This window comes from Sciurus vulgaris (assembly GCF_902686455.1).
Source record: "Sciurus vulgaris genome assembly, chromosome: 9".
NCBI classification, from domain to species: domain Eukaryota; kingdom Metazoa; phylum Chordata; class Mammalia; order Rodentia; family Sciuridae; genus Sciurus; species Sciurus vulgaris.
Window position 1 is genome coordinate 36931713 of NC_136469.1, and position 22774 is coordinate 36954486.

Here is a 22774-nt window from a genome sequence, read left to right on the forward strand (position 1 = left end):
TATAATTTTTATTTCTCTAAAAGGAAAATTTGAGAGCTTGTGTGTAGCTCAATGGCAGAGTGCTTGCCTAGCATGACAAGGCCTTGGGCTCAATCACCAGCGTGATAGATAGGTGGGCAGAAAATGTTTCTCCATGAACCCACAGAATGATATTAACTCTGTAGCATTATTCTTAATTTTCAGATGATGTATGTTAGGGTCAAAAGTCAAAATTAAAGTGACTTTTGTCCTAGGGCTTTCTCAACTTGGATGTGTCCAGGAATTCAATGCAAGAGTTTTGAGGGTTTATGGCTTCTCATTATCATTATTCTTTTTGCTTACTAATTTTTCCCTATATTAAAGCAAGAGTATGTCCATATTCTACTTCCCTCTCCCTGCATCACCATAATATACATTTAGTCCTACATTTGGGTTGTTGTCTCTCACGTGCTATGGGTAGAGTTTTGCAAGGTTGCAGAGTAAGACCTGTCAGCTGACACTTGCTCACATGAGAGCCATTAAGAGGGTGGTGTGGCCAATGTCAGAACAACCTTGCAGCTGAAGGCAAGTCACTGCAACTGCCCAGAGCCATATGAATAGTCTTGTGACCAATTAATTGACTACAACATAATCTCTAGCTAGGGAGCACAGATGGAGTGAGTCAGTCCAAGCTGCTCAACCTGTTGAGTGTTTTTTCTTTTGCTAACTGGAGTACAAGCTTGGGAACAAAAGTAGGAAGTGGGATTTGTACTTGTCTATGTTTATAATGAGTTTGCTGAGAGCATGTTTTATAACGTGATGGATGCATCTGACTTCCTAAATCATCCTTGGGCTTAATTTTTATAACAAACGAATGTTCCTTTTTTTTTTTTTTTTTTTTTTTTTTTAAAGCTTCTTAAAGAGGAAATGAGTAGGCTGTTGCCAAGTAGCTTGTCTCATATACTATATAGGGAGTGAAATGATAGCTTAGAACTGCTGGTCACTGCATAATATCCCTCAAATATCGAAGAACTTCAAGATCTGCATCCAAGTCCACGTCCACGTCGATGGTTGGGATAAATCGGAAGAACATTAAACCACTCAAGAGATGTGTGGCGGCACAGCAAAAACCACAAACTGGCCAGCAGGCTGGCAAGATTCAGCCAGATGTGTGAGTGGTGCCGTCTCTGGTGCTGGGAGAATTTACAAGACGCTTTTATGCACAAAGATTCGAAAATGTGCTGGGGTTGGAAGGGGCACTAATCACACGGAACCAGATGACAGGTTTGAAACTTTAGTTCTATTTTAAAGTCTCAGAGAAAGTTTTAATTCGATGGGTATCAAGTATATGGAGTTGTATTGACCTGAAAGTTGTTTTTCAGTAATGTCTTAAAGTGGGAGAAATGGGCTCACTGGTGTATGCGCAGGGAGGAGGCCTTTTCTTTACGGAAAAAGGTGTCAGCATGGGCATTTTTTAGGATTTTTTTATGTTTCTACTACCTGTCTGCTTTCTTAACTTTTCATTATGTCTGCTGGAGCCAACTTAAAAGAAATGGTATATCCTTGTCCTGTTGTTGAAGCTTGAAAAGTATTATTTGCATTTATTTATCAGGGGGGAAAGTTGCAGTCCTGAAGTACCTCCACACCTGTTAGTAGATGCAGCGCAGGACTGGGAGTTCCACTTCCCAGCTGCATGGTGGGTGGAGGCAGGGTGCCTAGGGAGAGCCCAGTCTCCCTCTGGACATCCTTTTCACGAGAAGGATGTATTGTGATGAACTAATTTTAATAGTGGAGCTTGTCTACTAAAAGAATAACATACTTGGTATATTCTTTTAGGTTATTTCATCCACTTCGAAGGAATTCATTAATTTTATTAGTAATGGAACTAATTGAAACACAATTTGTAAAGATTTTATTGCATGCCCAAAAGAAAAGAAAAGAAAGAAAGAAAGGAAAAATTTGGAATTGTGTTTCTTTCCAAAATCTTATATCTGTAGATAGTAAGGAGAGCCATGCTTCTCATGATTAGTTTAAAAGTAAGTTTGTAAATTCATTTAAGTGCTTTTTTCTTACAGAAATTTGCTTAAAATGAGCATGTTTTATAAATGTTTATCCCATGTTTATTGATTTGATTGATAAATAACCAGGATATAGTTTCTGTCATGTAAAAATCTTTGTCTGAGGAGAAACTTAACAAAAGGGTTCTTTATAATCTGAGAACCCAGTAGCTTAGAGAGTTAGAAGGGGGAAGTCACTTCATAAGTTTTTGAGTCACATGCTATCCACTCAATTAAAGACATATGTTTGTAGAAGAGGAGGTAATGAATGATGTGGTACTTTAGATAAATACATTTAAGTGATCAGATAAGGATTTCACTTTTATAATGTCTCTTTGTATCTGTTTCTTATCAAGAAAGGACAACTGGGTGATAGGAGAGTAATGGAGTGGCTCAGTTTATCTAGATCCTGATTGGGATCCCCAGCTCTGCTGCCCAAGAGCCTTGTAACTGTGGGGAATTCTCTTGGATTTTCTGGGTCTGACTCTCAGTTGTTAAGCCATGTGGTAGGGTTAGATTACTTTAAAATTCTTTTCTAAAATATTCTAAGATGTAGTATTAGGACCTTCTGTATTCTCTGGTTTTGTTATTCTGTAGAATTCCAGCTCTAAATAAGTTATTTGGGTTGAGTTTTCACATAAAATAATATGCAGGACCACACCAAATTTTTGTTTAAAATTTCTAAAATTTTTATATAAGCTGCTAACCTTTCACTGAGCTTGCTGTTTTTGGTAGGATTTTAACCATTTTTATTTAACAACACTTTAAATTTAATGAAATGTTTGTATGCCCATTTTCCCCTTTATCTTTTTTTTACTGAACCCATGAACTTAACCACAATGAGCCACATCCCCAGCCCTTTTTATTTTTTTATTGAGATAAGGTCTTGCTAACTTACTGAGGCTAGCATTGACTTGTGCTCCTCCTACCTCAGTCTCCTGAGCCACTGGGATTACAGGTGTGTGCCACCCCTTTCTTTTCTTCACCTCCTTTAGATTTACTTTCCTAATGCTAAGATTTTTTTTTTTTTTTTTTTAACAATAATGACATAGATTTTTTAGTAAATTTGGAATTGGAATTCATCTCTGGTTACCAGTTGCCTTGTTAGATGTCATCCATTTTCTCGTCCCTTTCCTTACAGTCTTAAAAATATATTTGTTCTTTGCAGTATTGTGCTGGTGTCCAGATTTTTTAGGAGTTGGGTCAACCTCATGGGTAGAAGTGAATTATTGACAGGAGCTCCTACCATGGGGATCTGGCTCCAAAGTGCTCAGGAGTTAACTGTTTGCCTGAGTCATGTGGCAGTCAGTTAGGGGGACTTCCAACTCACCTTTTGCTCTTGGCTATCTGAAGTAAATAGTTTCAGGTAGTTGAGCATACTGACGAAGAGAGATGTGTCCCCCCCCCCCCATGATTTTTTTCCAGTAATTCAAAAGATGAAGAAAAAAAGTCTCCACCAATACACTAGAGTCACATGGCATGTGTAACAGTGGTCACAGCAGTCAAACAGACATAATGCAGGAAAGAAACATTGTTATTATCTCATTGTGGTTTCATGGATAGAAGTCCTCTGTATCTTTGCTTCCACTCCTCTTCACCTCTGTAATGCCAGATATTGGGGTTCAGTTCATTTCACAAAGTTGCAGAGTCAACAAAGAACTGCAGTTTCATGAGGCGTTCTCAGTGGTTTGTCAATACAAATATCCTTGCTTACTCAATTCAGATCTAGTAACTTTGAAGTATGGTGCTGAGTATATGATGCAGTACTCAAATAATTGCTTCCAATTTCCTTTCTTAAAATCTGGACTGTAGCAAGGCTATTAACAACTTTTGATTTTGGCCTTATCCAGCAAGTTAGATAAGGCCCTAGGACTGTTTATGTCAGTATTTGCCAAACATATATGTGAATCAGTGGCAAAAGAAAATCAGCCCTACCTTCTTGTCTTTAAAGTGTACCCTTTATGTGCTGAAGAGGAACTGAAACAAAGTACTTCAGAATCAATTAAGCTTACAGTTTCAAATCTTGACATTTGAGTTCAGAAGAAATTCTCTGTGCTGCTTTAGAGTTAACCCCAAGGGTGCTGGGGTGTGGCTCAGTGGTAGAGCCAGTGCTTAGCATGTGCAAGGTGCTGGCCTGGGTTCCATCCCCAATACCAAAGAACTACAATCCCCAGGATGGAAAAAACAGAGGAGTCTTGAGTTTAGATATTGATTTACATATATTGTAGGTGAACTAGTTCTATTTATGAAGGAAAATTCTTAGATTGTCTGTGGTGGTTGCTTAAGAGGAAAGTGAGTGCAGAAACCAAGGTGTATTTTCACTAGTGAACTGCTTCACAGACATAAGCCAGCCATGATTTGCTACCAGTCCTTATTTATAGCAGCTAGGATTACTGACCGGGAAATGCAGAACTAGTCCCAGATTTAGAGAGCAATATGCTAAGGCACCAGACCAAAGAATTCTGAAGAGTCTAGGAAAAGGCTGCTAAAATAAAGGCAATGCAGGTTGTAGGCGTGGGAAGAATATTTTTCATTGTGTTCTACACATAGAAACAGTGTGAAATTCTACTCTGATACTACTTAATAAAAAAAAAAAAAAAAGTAGCTGTTGAACAGGTTGAATGAAATGGGTAGAGAAAAAACCCAAAGCCGTCAGCTGATCGTCTTGTGCTTGTGACAAACTTCCCAGGGAGGTTGTAAATTGCTGGGTGTGACTCTTTCAGATATACTGGTCATTACTGTCACAAGTTCTTCTGCCCTTCCTGCATTCCTTCCCTTTTCACTGATTTTGTGTGCAATGAGAATTTTTCTTTGACTTGTGAGAAGAGCTAATTCTACTGGTCCATGGTCAGGAGATGGGAGATGTAATTTGAGACTGATTGAGTAAATGCATGAAGGAATGTGGTGATAGTCTGGTGTTGCTGCAGTTCCACGTCTGATTTAGGTTTCAGGAATCATCGTCTTTTCCCTTTGAGGACACGTCAATTACTGGGAATGAATCACAGCAGTCTGATTACAGAGGATTTTCATAGAAACTGACAACTGACATAAACTTTTGTCTGGGTCTTATTTTGATTAGCATTGATGACATAACAGGGTAAAGCACTTGTTATTAGTCACCATAAATAATTGTGTCCAGAATGACAGTGTTTCAGACAGAAGGCAAGGTTACTTCATCACTGAAGTCTGAATCCCATGGCAGCTTCTGAAATCTTTTCCCCTCAGAGTTGCTGCTCAGCTCTGTGCTGAACTGGAATGCTCATTGGACTGGTCCAGATTTCTGGTTCTCCTATTATGACTTCTGTTGTGAGTCAGGCTCTGGCTTAGCCTTATCCTTTTATTGTTAGAGTGACAAAAGCTGAATATCTGCTGAACAGAGATGGAGCAAGCCCTGGTGGGAATTAGTGAGAGCAATAACTTGTGACCCATCTAAGATTATAATGGAGCTCCCAATCCAAACTTAACAAAGCAAACCTAGCCCGTGGGCTGTAGAAACACCAAGATTCCTAAGAATTTTCTTCTCTTTTATGGACCTAAAGGAATGTTTGGATATCAGGCATAAATCCATTTGTTAAGCTTTATATATTGAAGGGTTTAATCTAAAGTTCTATCAGTTTAGAGAGTTTAGAAAACTTCTTTCAGGTCTTTATAGAATAGATATGAATGGAAGTCCTGTTTCTCATTATTCCATATTACCCTGCTCAAAGGCAAAATTTCTTTTAAAAAAAATTTAAAAGTAGAACTTTGTAAAATTAAGGAATTTTTTTTTTTTACCTCTAATGTGTAAGAACCTGTGGAAAGATATTTGGGGTCTTTTCTACCCCGATTTCATGAGTTGGGGTAGGGGAGTCTTCTCTGCCTTGAATTCACTGTGTCTTTGGGAATATGCCCAAATCTTTCTGTTTCTACTCTCTTCTAAAAAAGTAGAGATGGTGGACTTGGATAGTAATTTCCCAAATATGAATTTTAAAAATGTAGGTTCCTGATTTATTTTAAGTCACTGAATCAAATCCCTGCAGGTACACACACACACACACACACACACACACACACACACACACACGCAGCTCCTATGAGCTGAGTCTGGGAACTACTGTGTAGGTGGTGTCAGGTACTTCCTAGCTCTAACTTTCAGATTATCTGTCTTTGAACAGTGAAGCCCATAGGTGTTTGAGAAATGGGAAGATTTGACTCTGCGTATTCAAGGGAGTCAAAACTACCTCATAGTAATCTTTTTCCATGTAAGGGAATAAGCCATGTAGATATTTGGTGAAATCAGTTTCAACAGTGTGAACAGCACAAGGCAAAAAACGTGCCCAGTGTGCATCCTAAAAAGAAAACTGTTGGGCTGGGGAGATAGCTCAGTCGGTAGAGTGTTTGCCTTGCAAGCACAAAGCCCTGGGTTCGATCCCTAGCACCGCAAAAAAAAAAAAAAAAAAAAAAAGAAAAAGAAAAATGTTGCCTGAGGGCAAAGATGGTTTGGATTCAGAACCTAAATGGCGAGTAATCCTCGTGGGAATGTGAATAGGACAGAGGTGTGCTGGTACACAGCACTAGCAGTGGCATGCCATACCAGGGAAGTGGAGGGTGCCCACCCCTAACATTGCTCCCACTTGACCCTCTCTTGATAGCAGAAAGTCCTGTTATTCAGTCCTCAGTTCTTTGTATTTAAGCCTTGTTCTCTGTAGGCAGCAACTCATACCTTAGTGTGAACTGTTTTTATGAGAATTGTTTGCTCTTTTGGAAGGAGCAGAACCGACAAGGATTGGAGCAGGGTGACATTGAACCCTTGACTTTCCAGCTGAATGAATGGAACTGGGGATGTGGCCTGTGATTCCTGCTGAACAGGGACAGACTTGATGGTGACATCCAAAGCTCAAGTACTATGTCCTTGGTTCTCAGCATCACAGGGAGTTTTCTAGCAGACCATAATAGACTGAATTCAGAGAATAATCCTGTCACAGGATTATTAAAACTATTACTGAAAATTCCTGTATAAAGTTATTCTGACAATTGAAATTTTAAAAAAATCCTCTTTTACATAGACTACTTTTAGAGCATTTTTATGTTCATAGAAAAGTTGAGCAGACTTCCCAGAGTACTCTCTGCCCCCACATACCGGGAGCCTCTCAAGCTATTGACATTCCTCACCAGACTGGTGTATTTGTTAAAATTGATGAACCTGTATTGACACATTGTTATCACTCAAAGACTGTAGCTTCCATCAGTGTTCACTATTGGTGATGTACATCGAATGGCTTTCAACAAATCTGTAATGTGCTTTATCCATCATTCAAGCAAGCTAGCAATTTTCCTACCCTAGAAATGCTCCGTACTTCACCTGTTCATTCCTTCTGCTCTCCTAAGCCCCTGCAACCACTTATCTTTTTACTATTCTACAGTTAAACCTTTTCCAGAATGTCAGTTGATCAGTAAAGCTCCTCTAAACATCCATGTGCAGGTTTTTTGTGCGAACATGTGTTTTCAACCTGATTGCTGGATTGTAAGGTTAAGAGTAATGTTTAGTTTTGTAAGAAAATACCACATTGTCTTCCAAAGTGACAACAGTTAGCGTTAGCGACAGTTCCTCTTTACTACTTATCTTTGTCAGTATTTGGCATTGTCGGCATTCTAGATTGGGTTAATTTAATAGTGGATAGCTCGTTTCTTGTTTTAATTTGCATTTCCCTAATGACATGATGTTAGAGCATCTTTTCATATGATTGTTGCTATCTATCTTTTCTGGCGAGGTGTCTGTTCAGAGCTTTGCCCATTTTTAAATTGTGTTGTTTGCTTTCTTATTAAGTTTTTAAGAGTTTTTTTTTTTGTTTTTTTTTTTTTTTTGGATGGAATCATTCATTAGATAGGTCTTTTGCAGGTATTTTCCCCAGTATGTGGTTTGTCTTCCCATTCACTTGACAGTGTCTTTGGCAGAGTAAAAGTTTTTAATTTTAATGAAGTTTTGCTTTGTGATCCTTTTTTTCATGGGTTGTGTGTTGTGTCTTTGGTGTATTCAGAAACACTCAGCCATACCCAAAGACATCTAGGTTGTCTCTTATGTTATTCTTTCTGAGTTATATTTGCATGCTACATTTATATTGGTGATGTATTTTGAGTTACTTTTTGAGAAGGTTGTAAGATTTGTTTCTAGATTCATTTGTTCTAGTAACACCTGTTAAAAGTTCAAATTCTACTTGTTCATTGCTGATACATGAAATATTTTTAAAATATTCTGACAGGTGTATTCAGAGCTGATCTCAGTATCCTGTCTGTGTTCATGTCAGGCTAGGTACTTTCCCCCTTTCTTCTTAAATGCCCTCTCTTTTTTGGGGGGAAGGGGTACTTTATGTTGTTGTAAATTTATAAATTTTTTTTTTTTTTCAGTACTAGGAAGGGGCACTCAACCACTGAGTCACATCCGCAGCCCTGTTTTGTATTTGATTTAGAGATAGGATCTCACTGAGTTGTTTAGCACCTCACTTTTGCTAAGACTGGCCTTGAACTCAGGATTCTCCTGAGCTGCTGGGTATTATAGGCATGACCTCTGCACCCAGCTAAATCTTTTTTCTAATTGTTAAAATAATACAGTTTAATCACAGGACATTTGGAAAATGCAAGCAAATTTAAGAATGAAAATTCAAATCATCCTTAATACTATTACATCAAATTTAACTATTATTAATGCTTTTATTTATTTACTTACAGCATTTTTTGGTTACATGGGTATAAGTTGTTATATTCAGTAAATTATATTATGCATCAAGCTATATAATCTGCTTTTCTCTCATAAAATAACATGATAGTTTTACCATGTCATTGAAACAGATTTTTTGTTTGCGTGTGTATACCTGTATGCACACATATTCTCACTCTCTGGCTAGTGTGTGTGGCTGTAAAAGGCTGTCTAATGATGATGATCCACAAATTACATTGCCCACCTCTGCACTTGAGATAGCTGACAAATCGCCCTCCGTATGTGGTCATAAAATTTTGGATCTCTATCTGTATTTACTTAGTGTGGCATGTCCAACTCAGATTTTGACCAATCTAATAGGTATTAATTTTAATTTCTTATCTATCTCAATACTGGGCCTTACACATACTAGGCAAATGCTCTGTCACTGAACTATATCCCAACACCCTCCCCATTTTTGTTAAATTTTGAGACACAGGATATCTCAATATCTCCTGGGTAAGGCTGGCCTTGAACTCAATATTCTTCTGCCTCTGGCTACCAGCTTTCCTTTTCTCTTTTTAAAAGTGAAAAGGAAAGTGCTGTGCTGTGCTGTGTCACTTGCATGTAATCCCATGGGAGGCTGAGGCATGAGGATCCTGAGTTCAGAGACAGTCTCAACAAAAGTGAGGTGCTAATAAGCAACTCAGTGAGACCCTGTCCCTAAATAAAATACAAAATAGGACTGGGAATGTGGCTCAGTGGTTGAGTGCCCGAGTTCAATCCCTAGTACAAAAAAAAAAGTGAGGTTTACCATTTTTTCATGTTTTAAGACTGTCTCTTTTTTATGTGTGTGAACTTTCAGTATCTTTTGCCCATTTTGCTGTTGTTCTAGTGAATCTTTAAAAATTAACTTCTAGTCCTTTGGTGTTGGGGTGATAAGTCCTTTGTGATATGAACTAATTTTTTTTCAACTTTTTAAAAGCTCTTATTATATATAGATAGATATTTTAAACATAATTGAAGTCATACCATAGGCATAATTTTGTGTTCTTGCATTTCAGTCTTAATATTACACTGCCAGTATTTGTATTTTTCAAATAGAGCAGGTTTTTACACCTCAGATGGGGAAAAAGAGGGTATTACCTCAATTCATTTACCACTGGTGTTAAGCCAGTAGTGTAGTGGAGTTGGGAATGCACAAAATCCAGAGTCTGGTGACATTGGTTTGCATTTTGACTTTGCCTCGTACTGGTTATAACCTTGTTGAAGTCTCCTAACTTCGTTGTAGAACAGATTATATAATACAGGCTCTTACAGAATATTTGTGAAGGTCAGCTTAGTAAAATTCTGTAAAAGTGTTTGGCAACTCTAAAATGTTAGACAGTTATTTGTGTTGTATGTTGTGTGGTTCTTTTTTTGCTTTAATATTTTTTTTTCCAGAAACATTCTTTTTTTTTAAATAGCTTTATTTTATTTATTTATTTTTATGTGGTACTTAGGATCAAAACCAGTGCCTCACATGTGTTAGGCAAGAACTCTACCTCTGAGCCACATCCCCAGCCCATGCTGTGCATTTCTGGTCATCAAATTTGTGTCTACATCCCAGCACCAGGTCTTTGGGAACTGATGTCTCTGGGCTCTATGAAAATTATGTAGGAAAAAAAAAAGCACTTACATAATGTTATGGAAATTCATTTCATATGGTACAGGAACAGCAATAGCAAACTGAAAAGCATAGATGGGTTTAATAAATGAGAAGAGGGATGCTTTTTTTTTTTTTTATTAAGAGAAAAGTCTCATTTTGGGGGAAGAGGGGATAAAGGAGGACAGGAAGATGTGGTATGTAAATGTTGAGAAGCTCAATAAATGTCATTGTCTAAGATGAAACTACATATTTGAAAACTGAATCTGAATGCCTTGAATTCATTAAGGTGGTTTCCCTGTAGGAGTTCACCCACTGCCTCATGCTTCAGCTACCAAGAAGCCTCTTAAAGGAACCAGTATCAAGGGTATTTGTCTTAATAATAGGTTTTGTTTTGTTTCGTTTTTCTTCCCAGTACTGAGGATTGAACCTAGGGCCTCACACATGCTAGGCAAGCGCTCTACCACTGAGCTGCATCTCCAGCCCTTTTTTATTATTTTATTTTGAGAGAGGGTCTTGCCAAGTTAACTTGCAATCTTCTTGCTTCAGTCTCCTGAGTAGCCAGAATTACAGGTACTCACTATCACACCTTGCAATAATATATTCTTTGATGAATTTTTTAAATGAATGGTTGTTTCTATTCTATGCCCATCTTTTTTTTTAATTAATCAAGAAATAGTACAGTCACATAGTTTAATATTCAAAAGGCATAAAGCTATGGTAAGCATTTAGAGCACACTTACTGTGTGCCTGACTCTGTTAAGCGCTTTAAGAGAACAAGAGAAAGACTGAAATGTAAACAGTGTGCAAGAGTCGCCTGCTTCTCCACTCTGAACAACCCAGCTTTTTGCTCCAGAGACAAGTAGTGTTACCAATTCATTTTGTATCTTTCCAGAGATGTTCCGCTCAGATGTAATAAAATCCAGATTCTCTCACTCCCAGTTTTTCCTTTCTGTAGGTATATGGTAGCATTTAATGCACAATGTTCTTTGTGTGTGCATGTTTGTTTTTGTGGTGCAGGGCACCTGCTCTACTGATGAACTGCACCCTAGCCCATACGTCTTCTTTTTTTTTTTTCTGTTAGAATTATGTCTTAGAGCTTATTACAGTGTAGAATTGCGTAAGAGCTTTCTCATTCTTTGTTATGTCTAAATAGCAATGTATCATATGGACATACCGTAGTTTGTTTCACCATCTATACTGACAGTTTGTTTTTAGTCCTTGGCTATCCCAAACAGTGCCATAGTCAATACCTTTTTGTGTATAATTGTTTTGCACCTGTGCAACTTTATATGTGGGACTGATTTCCTAGAAATGGGGTTCCTGAATCAAGAGTATGTGTGTTTGTACTGTCTCTTTCAGGAATATTATTTTATAATCAAAGACAAATTACAGTTGTTTATTTTGGTTCTGCCACTTTACATACAAAAAAGACCTTACACAAAGAATCAAGCTTTTTGACCTCTAGAAACTTCTAGGAAAATAGAAATACTACTATCTATTTGACTTAATTGGATCTAGAATTAATATATAAAACAATGTCTTGAGTCTTTACTTTGAAATCCATTCATTCATCTGTTACTAGTATACGGTTTCCCTGGAAATGGGGCAGGGGTTAGGGAAAATTTGCCTTCCGGAAAAGAGAGGCAGTGGTGTTTTTTTGTTTTTGTTTTTGTTTTCTGTTCTGGGGATTGAACCCAGGGACTTGTGCTTGCAACCCAAGCACTCTACCGACTGAGCTATCTCCCCAGCCCTGCAAGTTACTTTTTAGCAAAACCATTGTTCATTTCAGTAATCCAAGAATTTATTCAGTCTTGACTACTTTGGTTATGTTGATAAGAGTATGAAAAAATTAACTCCTTGAATATTGGATTAAATGCACACATGAAGATGAAGAACAGAACTCTTTATGCCAATGGGGTTTGTTTGTTTGTTTAAGTGCAGGCATTTTCTAGTTTGTAGACATCAGAAAAAAACAATTAATGCTCATTTAAGAATTGAAAGAACCATTTTGGGGAAAATGGGCCATATATAGATATTTGTGAGGTTTAGGGAAGAAACTATTAATAACAGCAATAACAAAATCTGGAAAACTAGGCAAGGACAGAATCTTAACTGCACAGGGTGACCTGCCTGCTCAGTGTCCCTCTCATTCCAAAAGGATGTATACTTTACTCTTTTAGATTTTGTTAGCATCTTTTGAAAGTTTCGTTGATGAGGCATGTTTTTATTAAGAAACATGCTTATCCAAGCATAGAGTACATCTAGAAGTGTTAAAGAATACCATGCTGTAATGTCATTAATTAATTAGGATTCTTTTCCTCTTAGAACCTGGCCGAGATCATCTGCTGCAGAGTATCCCGTGCACATTAATAGATGATGGGGACTTATGGTGTGTTAGAGCTGGAAGGACCAAACCTTTGGAGATAATTTTAGCCCCACCCCATAATTTATAGAGGAGAACAGGCTGGACTGAGGTGGCGTGTGACTGGTCACAGACTGTATCCGTCCCAGGCTTCTGACCGCTAATGCAGTTTCTTCTGCACTGTGGTGGCCACAGGGCAGTGGGGCATGAGTAGTGTTGTGAGCCACATGCAAACCTCACTTTGTTCAGTTTTACCTGATATGACCCTGAGCTCAGGAAACAAGGGAGAAACTGTCTTCTGTACTTGGTACTCTGTTCATAACAGCCAAACCTCAGTCTTTATTGTAATTCATTCTATAATGTTTGGTCGTTGCCGTGAACACATTATGTAGTTTCGTGACCTTTGCTACCATTTATAGCATTGTTTCAGTGGCAGGGAGTGGGAAACAAACTCAGAGTTCCAACCTACTTATAAACTTCTGGCTGTCATCTTTGTTAGGGATCAGTTATATTCAGGAAAATAGGGGACCAGAAAGTTACATTTATGTCTTCTGTCCTTCCCTCAGACAGAGTATTAGTTACATAGATGAACAATCCACTATCCCACAATTCCCAAATCCTAAAATCTCTGAAAAGTATTTTGGAACTTATCTGAACTGATGGAAGTTCTATTTATAGTCTCCATGTAATCTGCCTAATTTAAGTATTCATAACTTGGGCTGAATGTGAAATATTAATTTATTTTATTTTGGAGTTTGATAATATCTTATACTATGGAGTAGGTATTATATATAGTATAAGCAACTTTCTAAAATCTAAAAAGTGACTGTTTTCTGAAACATCCAACCCTGAGGATCTCAGTTAAAGGATTGAGTATCTGAACTGATCTTCGAATTATGCTCTACAAAAAATTTTAAAAGTGCTTTTGTACTTATTCTGTTCTTTTGACAATCTTGTGAGACAGATAAGGCAGACATATTTGGGGAAAGCTCAGTACTTGACTTGGAGCATTCTTGAATGAGTCACCTGGGTTGAAAGAGGTAGAGTTAGAAACTCCATTTACCATGTTGAAGGCTAATCCAAGTCCCAGGCATTGTGTCCTCTGTGACTTCCATCCCTCACACCCCACTACATGGACTTCTCTTCATTCTTTAACTTCCCCATAAACCATGTAGACATTATCTGAGTGCCTATAACAGTGGACTGTTACCAAGTTTACTTAGATATTTAGTGCATTTTGAGGTCAGAAGTGGATCTAGTTAATTTCTGTTACCATAACTTCATGGTGCCTGGGTTAGGACAGGTGCTTAAGAGAGTGTGGAGGCATGATGGCAGAGTGTGCTTTGGAGCCTGTGTTGCCGTTTTCATTCCACACTATGGGGCTGACTATGTAAGATGTATTCTTCACCCCAAATTATTCTTATATAAAAAGAGTAAAGAATTTATTTACATATCACTATCTTTTTGATATTTTTAATTTTTTATTAGAGCATTATAATACCATGATGGTAAGATTCATTGTTACATATTTGTACAAGCACAGAACATACCTCTGCTTTTCCTCTCTCCTCCCTCCCTACCTTCACCTATTTTTTAAAGACAGAAAAATTATAACCAGTATTCAATGTAATAATCTTTTGGTAAGATAACAGTGGGATACATTTAGCAGAATAGTTCAGAGATTACTATCTTTAACATTGTGTATTAAAGGCTCTGATAAGAATTGGAATCTTAAAGCACTTTTTACTATACTCTTAACCACAGGATAGTAACTCAGTGATGAATTGGCTATAAAATGACAACAAGCAATTCTTGCATGTAAGCCTGTAGAAGAACAAAATTGGGAAAGAAAAGAGAGTCATCTAATTTGCAGATTATGTTCCTATTAGCCATGTTCCTAAGGGTACTAACCTAGCAAAAAAAAAAAAAAGATAAATTCCCAATCTGTTACTGCCATCTATTTGCATAATTTTTTCTTGAAATAAATAGCTTGTTACTGGATGGGGGAAAATGTATATTTTGTGCTGACAGGGTGAACTCTGAATGCCATCTTGAGCATAATTTTCCCTTCTCTATTCCCAGTTTTCCTTTCTTTTCATGTTGTCATTCAGGCCTCATCACTCTTTTTGAGTAAACCTTTTGAGACATTTCTGCGTGTAATTTTTTTTTTAAGAATTTTGAGAGCAGAGAAGTGCTGAGAGTTAAAAACAGACTAGGGCTTAAGAGTGGCTGGAACATATCTTCATAGACATAAGTAAGTTTCATTGGAGCAGGTATTTTGATTTGTTCATTGCTTTATTCCAGTTCCTGAACAACTGCTCAACACAGTCAGCAGGCAAGAACTATCCTTTAAATACATAGTATTTATCAGTTTTTGTTATTATTGTTTGTTTTCTTTTTTTTTTTTTTAAACATCTTTTCTTGGGCCATTTAAAGTTCCCTATCATATCTGACTCTTTAAACATTTACATTCTTGGATCACAACACTGCTCTTTAGATTCTTTATGCGAACTTATTTTTTACAATAGGGTTGCCTCCTTGTGTGAGACCAAGAGGGGAAAGGTAGATCATGCTTTTCAACATGGACTTACTCACACCCCATTATGGTCTGACTCTTGTAAAAGTTTGAGGCAAGAGTAAACACGAACAATAGAACTAGTCTTGGGAGGATATAAATTACCCTGCAACAAATTATATAACAGTGCCCTCTTCCTTATTGCCATTATTCTTTGAAATCCTGGGGATGCAAGACAGTACTATGTCTACATTGCCCTGAAAATGATCTCAGACCACTTCAGCACTTTTTCAGAAACACAGGTCAGATCACGTCATTGCCTTTCTTGAAAACTTGGAATTGGTACACCACCACTTATAAAACAAAATGTGCATTCCTTGGCATAGTGTCTGAATCCCCTACAAGTAATCCTGAACTCTCCAACTTCATCTGCCTTATCTTTCTTCAGCAGGAGACACGTTCCAAGCACACATGATTTTGATATTGTACCATTTGCATTGTGTTTGTGCTGTGCCCTCAGCCCATAATGACTCCCTTGTTTGTTATTCCCTCTGTCTTTGTCCCGATTTCATTCTTATGAGGACACGAAGTCATTTGATTAGTGCCCTTACTAATTCAGTATGAGCTCATCTTAATTTGATTACATCCATAAAGACCTTCTTTCCAAACAAGGTCATATTTGTAGGTATAAGAATTAATACTTGAGCTGGGGTTGTGGCTCAGTGGTAGAGCACTTGCCCGGCATGTGTGAATGTGTGAGGCACTGGGTTCGATTCTCAGCACCACATATAAATAAATGAATAAAAAAAGGTCTATCAACATATAAAAAATATTTTAAAAAAAAGAATACTTGAACCAATAACATGTGTGTTTAATAAATTTTAGAGAAGTCTGTTTTGCATGTCAGCTTTCAAGGAAATAATTCAGACTTTGGCTACTTACTTTCTGCTCTTGATTAGTAGTTCCAGAAATAAGGCCTGGTTTCTATTCTAACCAGGCAGATTTTAGCATCATAGAATTTTAAAATCTGAAAGCCACCAGCCTGTCATTTTGTTTTAAAATTTACAGTAAGGAAAGATAGAACAGCTTATTTTCTTGCACTTAAAGTCATAGTAGACAAATAATACTTCATCCCTGAGGCCAGGTGTGGCAGTGTTTCCTTGCTGTCAACAAAAGCAGAGAAATAAGGTTGTTTTGATAAAAATGCATTTCTCCAAAATGGTCAGTAAGGCAAACAGCCCAGGGCTTATTTTTTATTGAAGAGTTGCCCTCAGTCATATGGAAAGTTGTCCTCAGTAGAGTTCTGGGAACTTTGTTCTGGGCTTACAGAAACTCCATAGTAAGTGTTGGTTAGAAGTTGAAGTGACTGTGAATGAGAATATATTTGGCACATGACTACTACTACTAACTCAAGCCCTGTTAGTGTGATAGGGAAAGGAGCTGGCAGAGTGCTGGGAATTTCCCTGGATTATCTCCTTTAATCTTCACAACATGCCCTATGATCTGCTGGGAAGACTTTCCCAAGGCTATAACACTAGTGGGAGGCAGAGCTCAGATTTGATCCCAGGCCTGTCTCATTCTGAAACCCTCATTTAGTGGACTTTGTAAGGTCTCTTTTTCTTTTACCAAACTGTGCAACTGTAATTCCCTCTGCTAATATTAGAGATGGTAAATGTCAAAATTATGATTGGGTGTTACCCAAAGGAAGTGTTCATATGAGAGAATAGAGTTTTCCTCATTTCTGTAAAATACTTTTAAAGCATTTGGGTCAAAAATTGTATGATCTGACATAGGTACTTTTTCTATACCTTTTATTCCGTCTCTTTTGATTGAAAACGAACATGAAATGTTTAATAAAGTCTTACAATCATTATTAAATTTGAGTTCTTCCTAGTCAGGCTATCTTCAGTTTAATTGATATTTTGAATCAGTGTTATTCCTCCTAAGAATGGAACAATTTATAAGTAATAGTGCTACTTTGGCAAAATGTAATTATTGGGGCAAAATAGATTGAATAAGAAAATTAAGGCTATTAAATCTTTGTTGACTTTTTTCACTCACTTCTAATAACTTCAAACTGTGTATTCTGGTTTCTGGCATTATTTGTTTGTTTGTTGTGCTGGGGATGGAACTCACAGCCTCACGCATGCTAGGCTAGTGCCTTACCACAGTCTCTTACTTGTACAATTTTCTGTCCTTGTTCTTGTCTGTCCATCTGTCATGCTAGGCTAGTGCCTTACCACTGAGCTACAGGCTCAGTCCTTGTACTGTTTTAAAACATAATTTCTGAGAGTGTTTTATTAACCTTTGGTAATTTTAAGTTCAGTGGTTTGAGTCACAGTCATCAGACCTTCTTGGTTGTGACAGAAAATGAACTCCAGGAATAGTGCTTACTCAGGAACAGCTGGTCTCGAGTGCCAACAGGAGTCTGTCTCATTCCATTGCTCACCTGCTTTTCTTCCACGTTGACTTCATTTTCAAACAGGCGCTTACCTCGTGATGGCAAAAATAGCCACCAGCAATCCCGGGATTACCATTTACAAGCTGAGCAACTAAGTTTTGGGACTGGCTCCCATAACTGAGCTCAGGTCATGTGGCCATGTCTCATTGCCAGACCTAGAACTTGGACTACCTCTGGACTGAGAGTGGAGGAAAATCAGTTTCCAAAATAAACTTGCCATGCTGTTCTCAAAATTAGGAGAAAAGGATACCGGGCATAAATTACAACACAGGTTGTTGAAAGAAGGTACAATCCGAACTTTATATTTTTTTTCTTCTGGGATTCAAAAAAACAAATCTGCTACACTAAAAGAGCATGTTCATTTTTTTAACTAACCACTGCCAGAAAAAGGAAAGGACCAAAAATGCAGTTTGTGATTGGGTTACAGACGTATATTGATTTTCTTTAAAAATCATAATGTTCACAATCCTTCAAGGTAATGATTACCATTTTAGAGCCCTTACTGTGTGTCACCCACTGTGTGAAGTGCTTTACATATTTTATTTGGTCTGTACAGCTGCTTTGTGAGGTCAGCATTACTATATTTATTGTCCTTAATGCAGAAAGCAAAGGTCAGAGTGTTTGGATTTGAATCCAGATGTGTCTGACTTCACTTCACTTACACAGTCTCTTACTTGTACAATTTTCTGTCCTTGTTCTTGTCTGTCCATCTGTCACCCATCCCTCCACATCCTGCTCCAGCAGTCTCTGTCTGCACTGGCGCTTGGTTCTACCTCCTGAACCTGTCTCCCGTCATTACTGTAGCTTCCGCCTTCATTAGGAAGGGCCTGAACATCATACATTCTCTTTGGTCTTCCTGCCTCTAGTCTTAATTCACCCCCTTTTCCTCAGAACAGCCAGGCAGAACTTCTAAGCAGTATGGATCTGATGATCTTAACAACCATCTGTTTGCCTTGGCATCTCCTTGCACTGAGAGCGGGATCCTGCCTCATCTGCCACCGCACTCTGTGGAGTTTCTTCCCCTGGTGCAGCAGTCTTACACTTGCCACGTCTCTTTGTCTTCATGGTGCATTCTTTATTCTCGTTCTCTCTTTAACTCTTACTTCTTCAGTTCTGTGTTTAAATGTCACTTAAAGTCCTCCGGGACTTCTTGCCTTTCCCATTTCTTCAGTCTGGAAATCTAAGATTCTCTCACATCATTTGCTTTTCCTTTTTGCACTTTTGACAGTTTTTAGCTATACATTTACATACAATTATTAGTCTGAACCTTGGACTCCATGAGTGCAAGGACTAAGTCTGTTAGTCGTCACTGACTCCTTGGCATCTGCATCTGCCACAGATCCTGGAATATATACTAGGCACTCAGATATGTGTGGATTGGATTCATATCTGAATGTGTCCAGAAGGGTACAATTTTACATTATTGCTTTTTATTACTCAAGAGTAAACCTAAACTTGTATTTTCTTCAGTGATGTTTTGTTTGTGTGTGTGTGAGTGTGTTTTGGTGGTCCTGTTGGGGTTTGAACCCAGGCCCTTGTGCATGCTAGGCGAGCGCTCTACCAACTGAGCTACATCAGAGCAGTTTTATCCCAATAGCTTTTTGGACTGCTTAGAAACAAGCTGCGCTTCCTATTTATAATCCTTTCCACTTCAGATACTGTACAGTGATGTGCATGGTTTTCAGAACTTCTGTAGCAGAGTCGGACATATTAGAGAAAAATAATAAATTCCAGAATATATAACTTCTTTCAGTGTCACCTGAGTGTGGGTGGCTGGGAGAGGGAGCGAGAAGGCTCTTCTGACTGGTTCCACATGGTCCCCTGCTCAGTGACACAGAAGTCTAAACACCGCTTTACTTCTGGTGTGCCATCCCCAGAACCCAGGCATCCAAATTTAGCCCTCTCTGCATGTCCTTGCAATTTCTGGCTGCCATCTGTGCCCAAACTGGCTTTGGAAAGAGAAGCTTTCTCTCCAGTGATTTATTATTTAAAGCAGTCTTCCCAACGTTTGTCATGAAAACCAGCAGAACTTTTAAGCCACCTTGGCATCCACATTGGAGGCCATCTCCCCTGCTCCCTAGCTGCCCCAGGTCTGAAGGGATCACTGTCTCTGCACACTGGTGGTCTTTCTTCACGCACACACGTGTTGGCTGAAACTTACTTGTCCACGATCAACCTGGGTGTGCAGGTAACCTAACTTCTCTCTCCCTTTTTAATCCACAGCTGGTCATGTTCAGAGTTTGACCTGAGTGAGATTCGCCTGATAGTTTACCAGGACTGTGAGAGAAGAGGCAGACAAGTGTTGTTTGATTCTAAAGCTGTTCAAAAGATTGAAGAGATGGCAACTCAGGTATGATATGCTGATTTGCTTTCACCTTTATCATTTGTGCCTTTAACCACCTTTTTTTTTTTTTTTAAATTTGAAAAACAAATGTTTTGAGTTGGGGTTCTTGCTACATTGTCCAGGCTAGCCTTGAATTCCTGGGCCCAAGGAATCTCTCAGCCTCCTTGATGCTGAGGCTATAGGTGTGTGCCACACGCCTGATTTTAACCACTTCATTGATCAATTGCTTATTAATCCATAATTCTCTTAGAAATATATTGCATGCCATTAATGGTTTAGAAAAAAACATAATGCAGACCCCTCTTCCCTAGCCAGCATGCATATGTCCATTAACAAACACATGTGAAATTGTTAGCAAGTAATCATGACAAGAATTGACAGTGTACTTAAATATGCCTGGAGGTGAATTTGCTGGTGAGTGTCCATCCAGTAGGATTTTTGATGCCAAACATATGCATCAAATGTAGGAATAAAGCAGAACTCTGAAATTCATAAAGTGATAAAGTATTTGCCTGAAGAGAAATTAATTTATCATTCTTTCCTGTGTTTCTCATAGATATTGAAAGTATTGTATAGTATTGGGTAAAACAAAACTAAATAGCTGTCCTTAACATCAGTGGCTCATTTTCATCTTCTAAAAGAGTGTTTGACCAAGGAAGCCCTATTTGACCAAGGAAGCTCTTATAATTTAATTTTTATTGTAGAGGGTGGTATTGGTGGGGTGGGGCAAGGCAGGTGAGGGGGACTAGCGATGGGGAAGAAAAGAGCAGTTCTTTACCCTTTTGAGCCAGAATAAGAAAGGTGAGAAGAGTCTGGTCCTCCCTGAGTCTTTGGATATCAGTCCAAGATAATTCTAAATTGTCATCCTTGGACTTTTCACTCTCTTTTCAGTATTTGCACAGATGCTTACAGATTAAATAAATTCCTTTGTGCTCATTCCTTTCATGTTCAGTAGCTTACTACCCATACTGACCAAATTCTGGCAGTTTGTAGGATGTCTACCCTAAGTTAATGAACAGTTTATAGTTTGGTCTTTGTCTCATCGGAGCCCAGGGACCCTGCTTTTGATAACGATCATTTTTGCAGAAAGGAAGTGTTTGAAGGCAGTTTAGCAGGGTGAATTCCACAGCACTTCAAGTGGAATTATACCAGGTAGCTAATCATTACAGAAGCTGTTGGGCTTGTTAGGTAGGTGAAGGAGTGGGGTGAGACATCTCTCAGGTGATTCACTGTAGGCTTTAATCATAGATTGAAATCAAAGCTTAGGTGAACCAGCATTTGACCCTTTATTGGTGGACAGGAGGTCACTACCTCTTTTCCCTGAATGCCTCACACCAATGGTTTAGTTGAGCACACATGTCCTGTCACTAATACTGCTGATGGTGGAGGGGAAGAATCCTCGCTGGTTTTTAAGAGGACTGGAATTGTCAGGATACCAGAGTAGTGATAACTCCATAATCTGGAACATAGGCTTTCTTAGAAGCACTTGTTTAATCAAAAAAGCAGCTTAAGTCCAGGGACCTTGTAGTTTGTCCACTACTACACAGAATCCAGCTGGTGGTCTGCTCACGACCAGATGTTGTATCCAATTATAGACTGTTGACTGTGTTGTACTCCAGCCAAAGGGTCCTGCAGTCTGTGAAGCAGGTGGGACTTGCTGTCATTTTAGGTCCTCTGAGGGGCTATGTTTCTGGTATTAAGTAAGAGCAGTACAACCTGGAATGCCATCATTGCTGGAGTGACTTTTGTGGGCCAGCACATTTTATGTTTTCCTTACATTTTTTTTTCCCATTTTCAGCCCCTCTCACCCCCACTTGGCAAGCACAAAATGTCATGAGTTTGTTTAAAGCACATGACTGCAGGCATTTGCATTAGACCACCAGTGTGACTGTCACACCAAAGATTAGATAAGCTGCAGTTGCATTCATGGTTTTCCAAGCAAAAGCTGCACAAGGAAAAAAAAAAGCCAAGATTCAGACTAGAAACTACTTTTCATAGATGTTGCAGGATGCTTCTATAGGGAGTGATAGATTCTGGTGAAAGATGAAGTTGAAAATTAATGATGGTATATCTTTATACCTTTATGTTGCTAATGTAAAAAATTAGCAGTGAACACTTTTAAGGGAATATGGAGTACATAATCCTCTATCACCTCTAACCTTTAAAGACCATATTTCTGTCACATGCTCTATAGTTAACAGTTGCTCCTATTTCAGGGTTTTGGCTTCATCTTTCACAATTTCAACCTCGTGATTTTCCTTCCCGCTACCTTGAAAGAGGTCCTGGAAGAGGTGTGTCATGAAAAACACAACCCAACCTGTCCAAATTAATAGCTTTGTTTTCTTAGTTCCATTTGCTTGGTAAAAATTTAAGTTTAAATCACCAGCTTTCTCCTCATCAGTTTTATAGATTATGATTCCACATAGTACTAATGATTTTTTTAATAATCAAAAACATGTGGGTTGTCATTTGATGATTTTTAAAATATGAATTTGAAATATAAAATGTTGGTAATTAAACTAAGAATAATGTCTAAATTCACTAGTTCTTGTATAGTAACTTCAGCATTCCCCCTTCCCAAATATTTTAGGCTCCCAGGAGTCATATTTTTGTCATCATTTTAAAGAAAAAGTGTATAAGAGCTTCTGGTTTTGAATGCAGTGCAGGCTCCTAGGTGGTTTGACAAAAGGATTCCCAGTGAAGAGTTTGTCAATGAAGCCTGATACACTTGTTAATCCTTTACCTTACTTGCCTCT

At 38.2% G+C, this 22774-nt stretch overlaps 1 protein-coding gene across 7 annotated transcripts in view; it reads left to right on the forward strand.

The window, feature by feature from the left end:
- FNIP2 (folliculin interacting protein 2) overlaps positions 1-22774 on the forward strand; it is a 116942-nt gene that overhangs the window by 36980 nt on the left and 57188 nt on the right. For 4 of the 7 annotated variants that reach the window (XM_079153542.1, XM_079153538.1, XM_079153543.1 and 1 more), the window contains one exon: positions 19898-20024. In XM_079153542.1, coding sequence (XP_079009668.1) covers positions 19898-20024 — 127 coding nt within the window. Of the gene's footprint in view, positions 1-6; positions 1243-19897; positions 20025-22774 lie in introns of those variants that run through there. The other 3 variants (XM_079153540.1, XM_079153537.1, XM_079153539.1) reach the window with 3 other exon arrangements.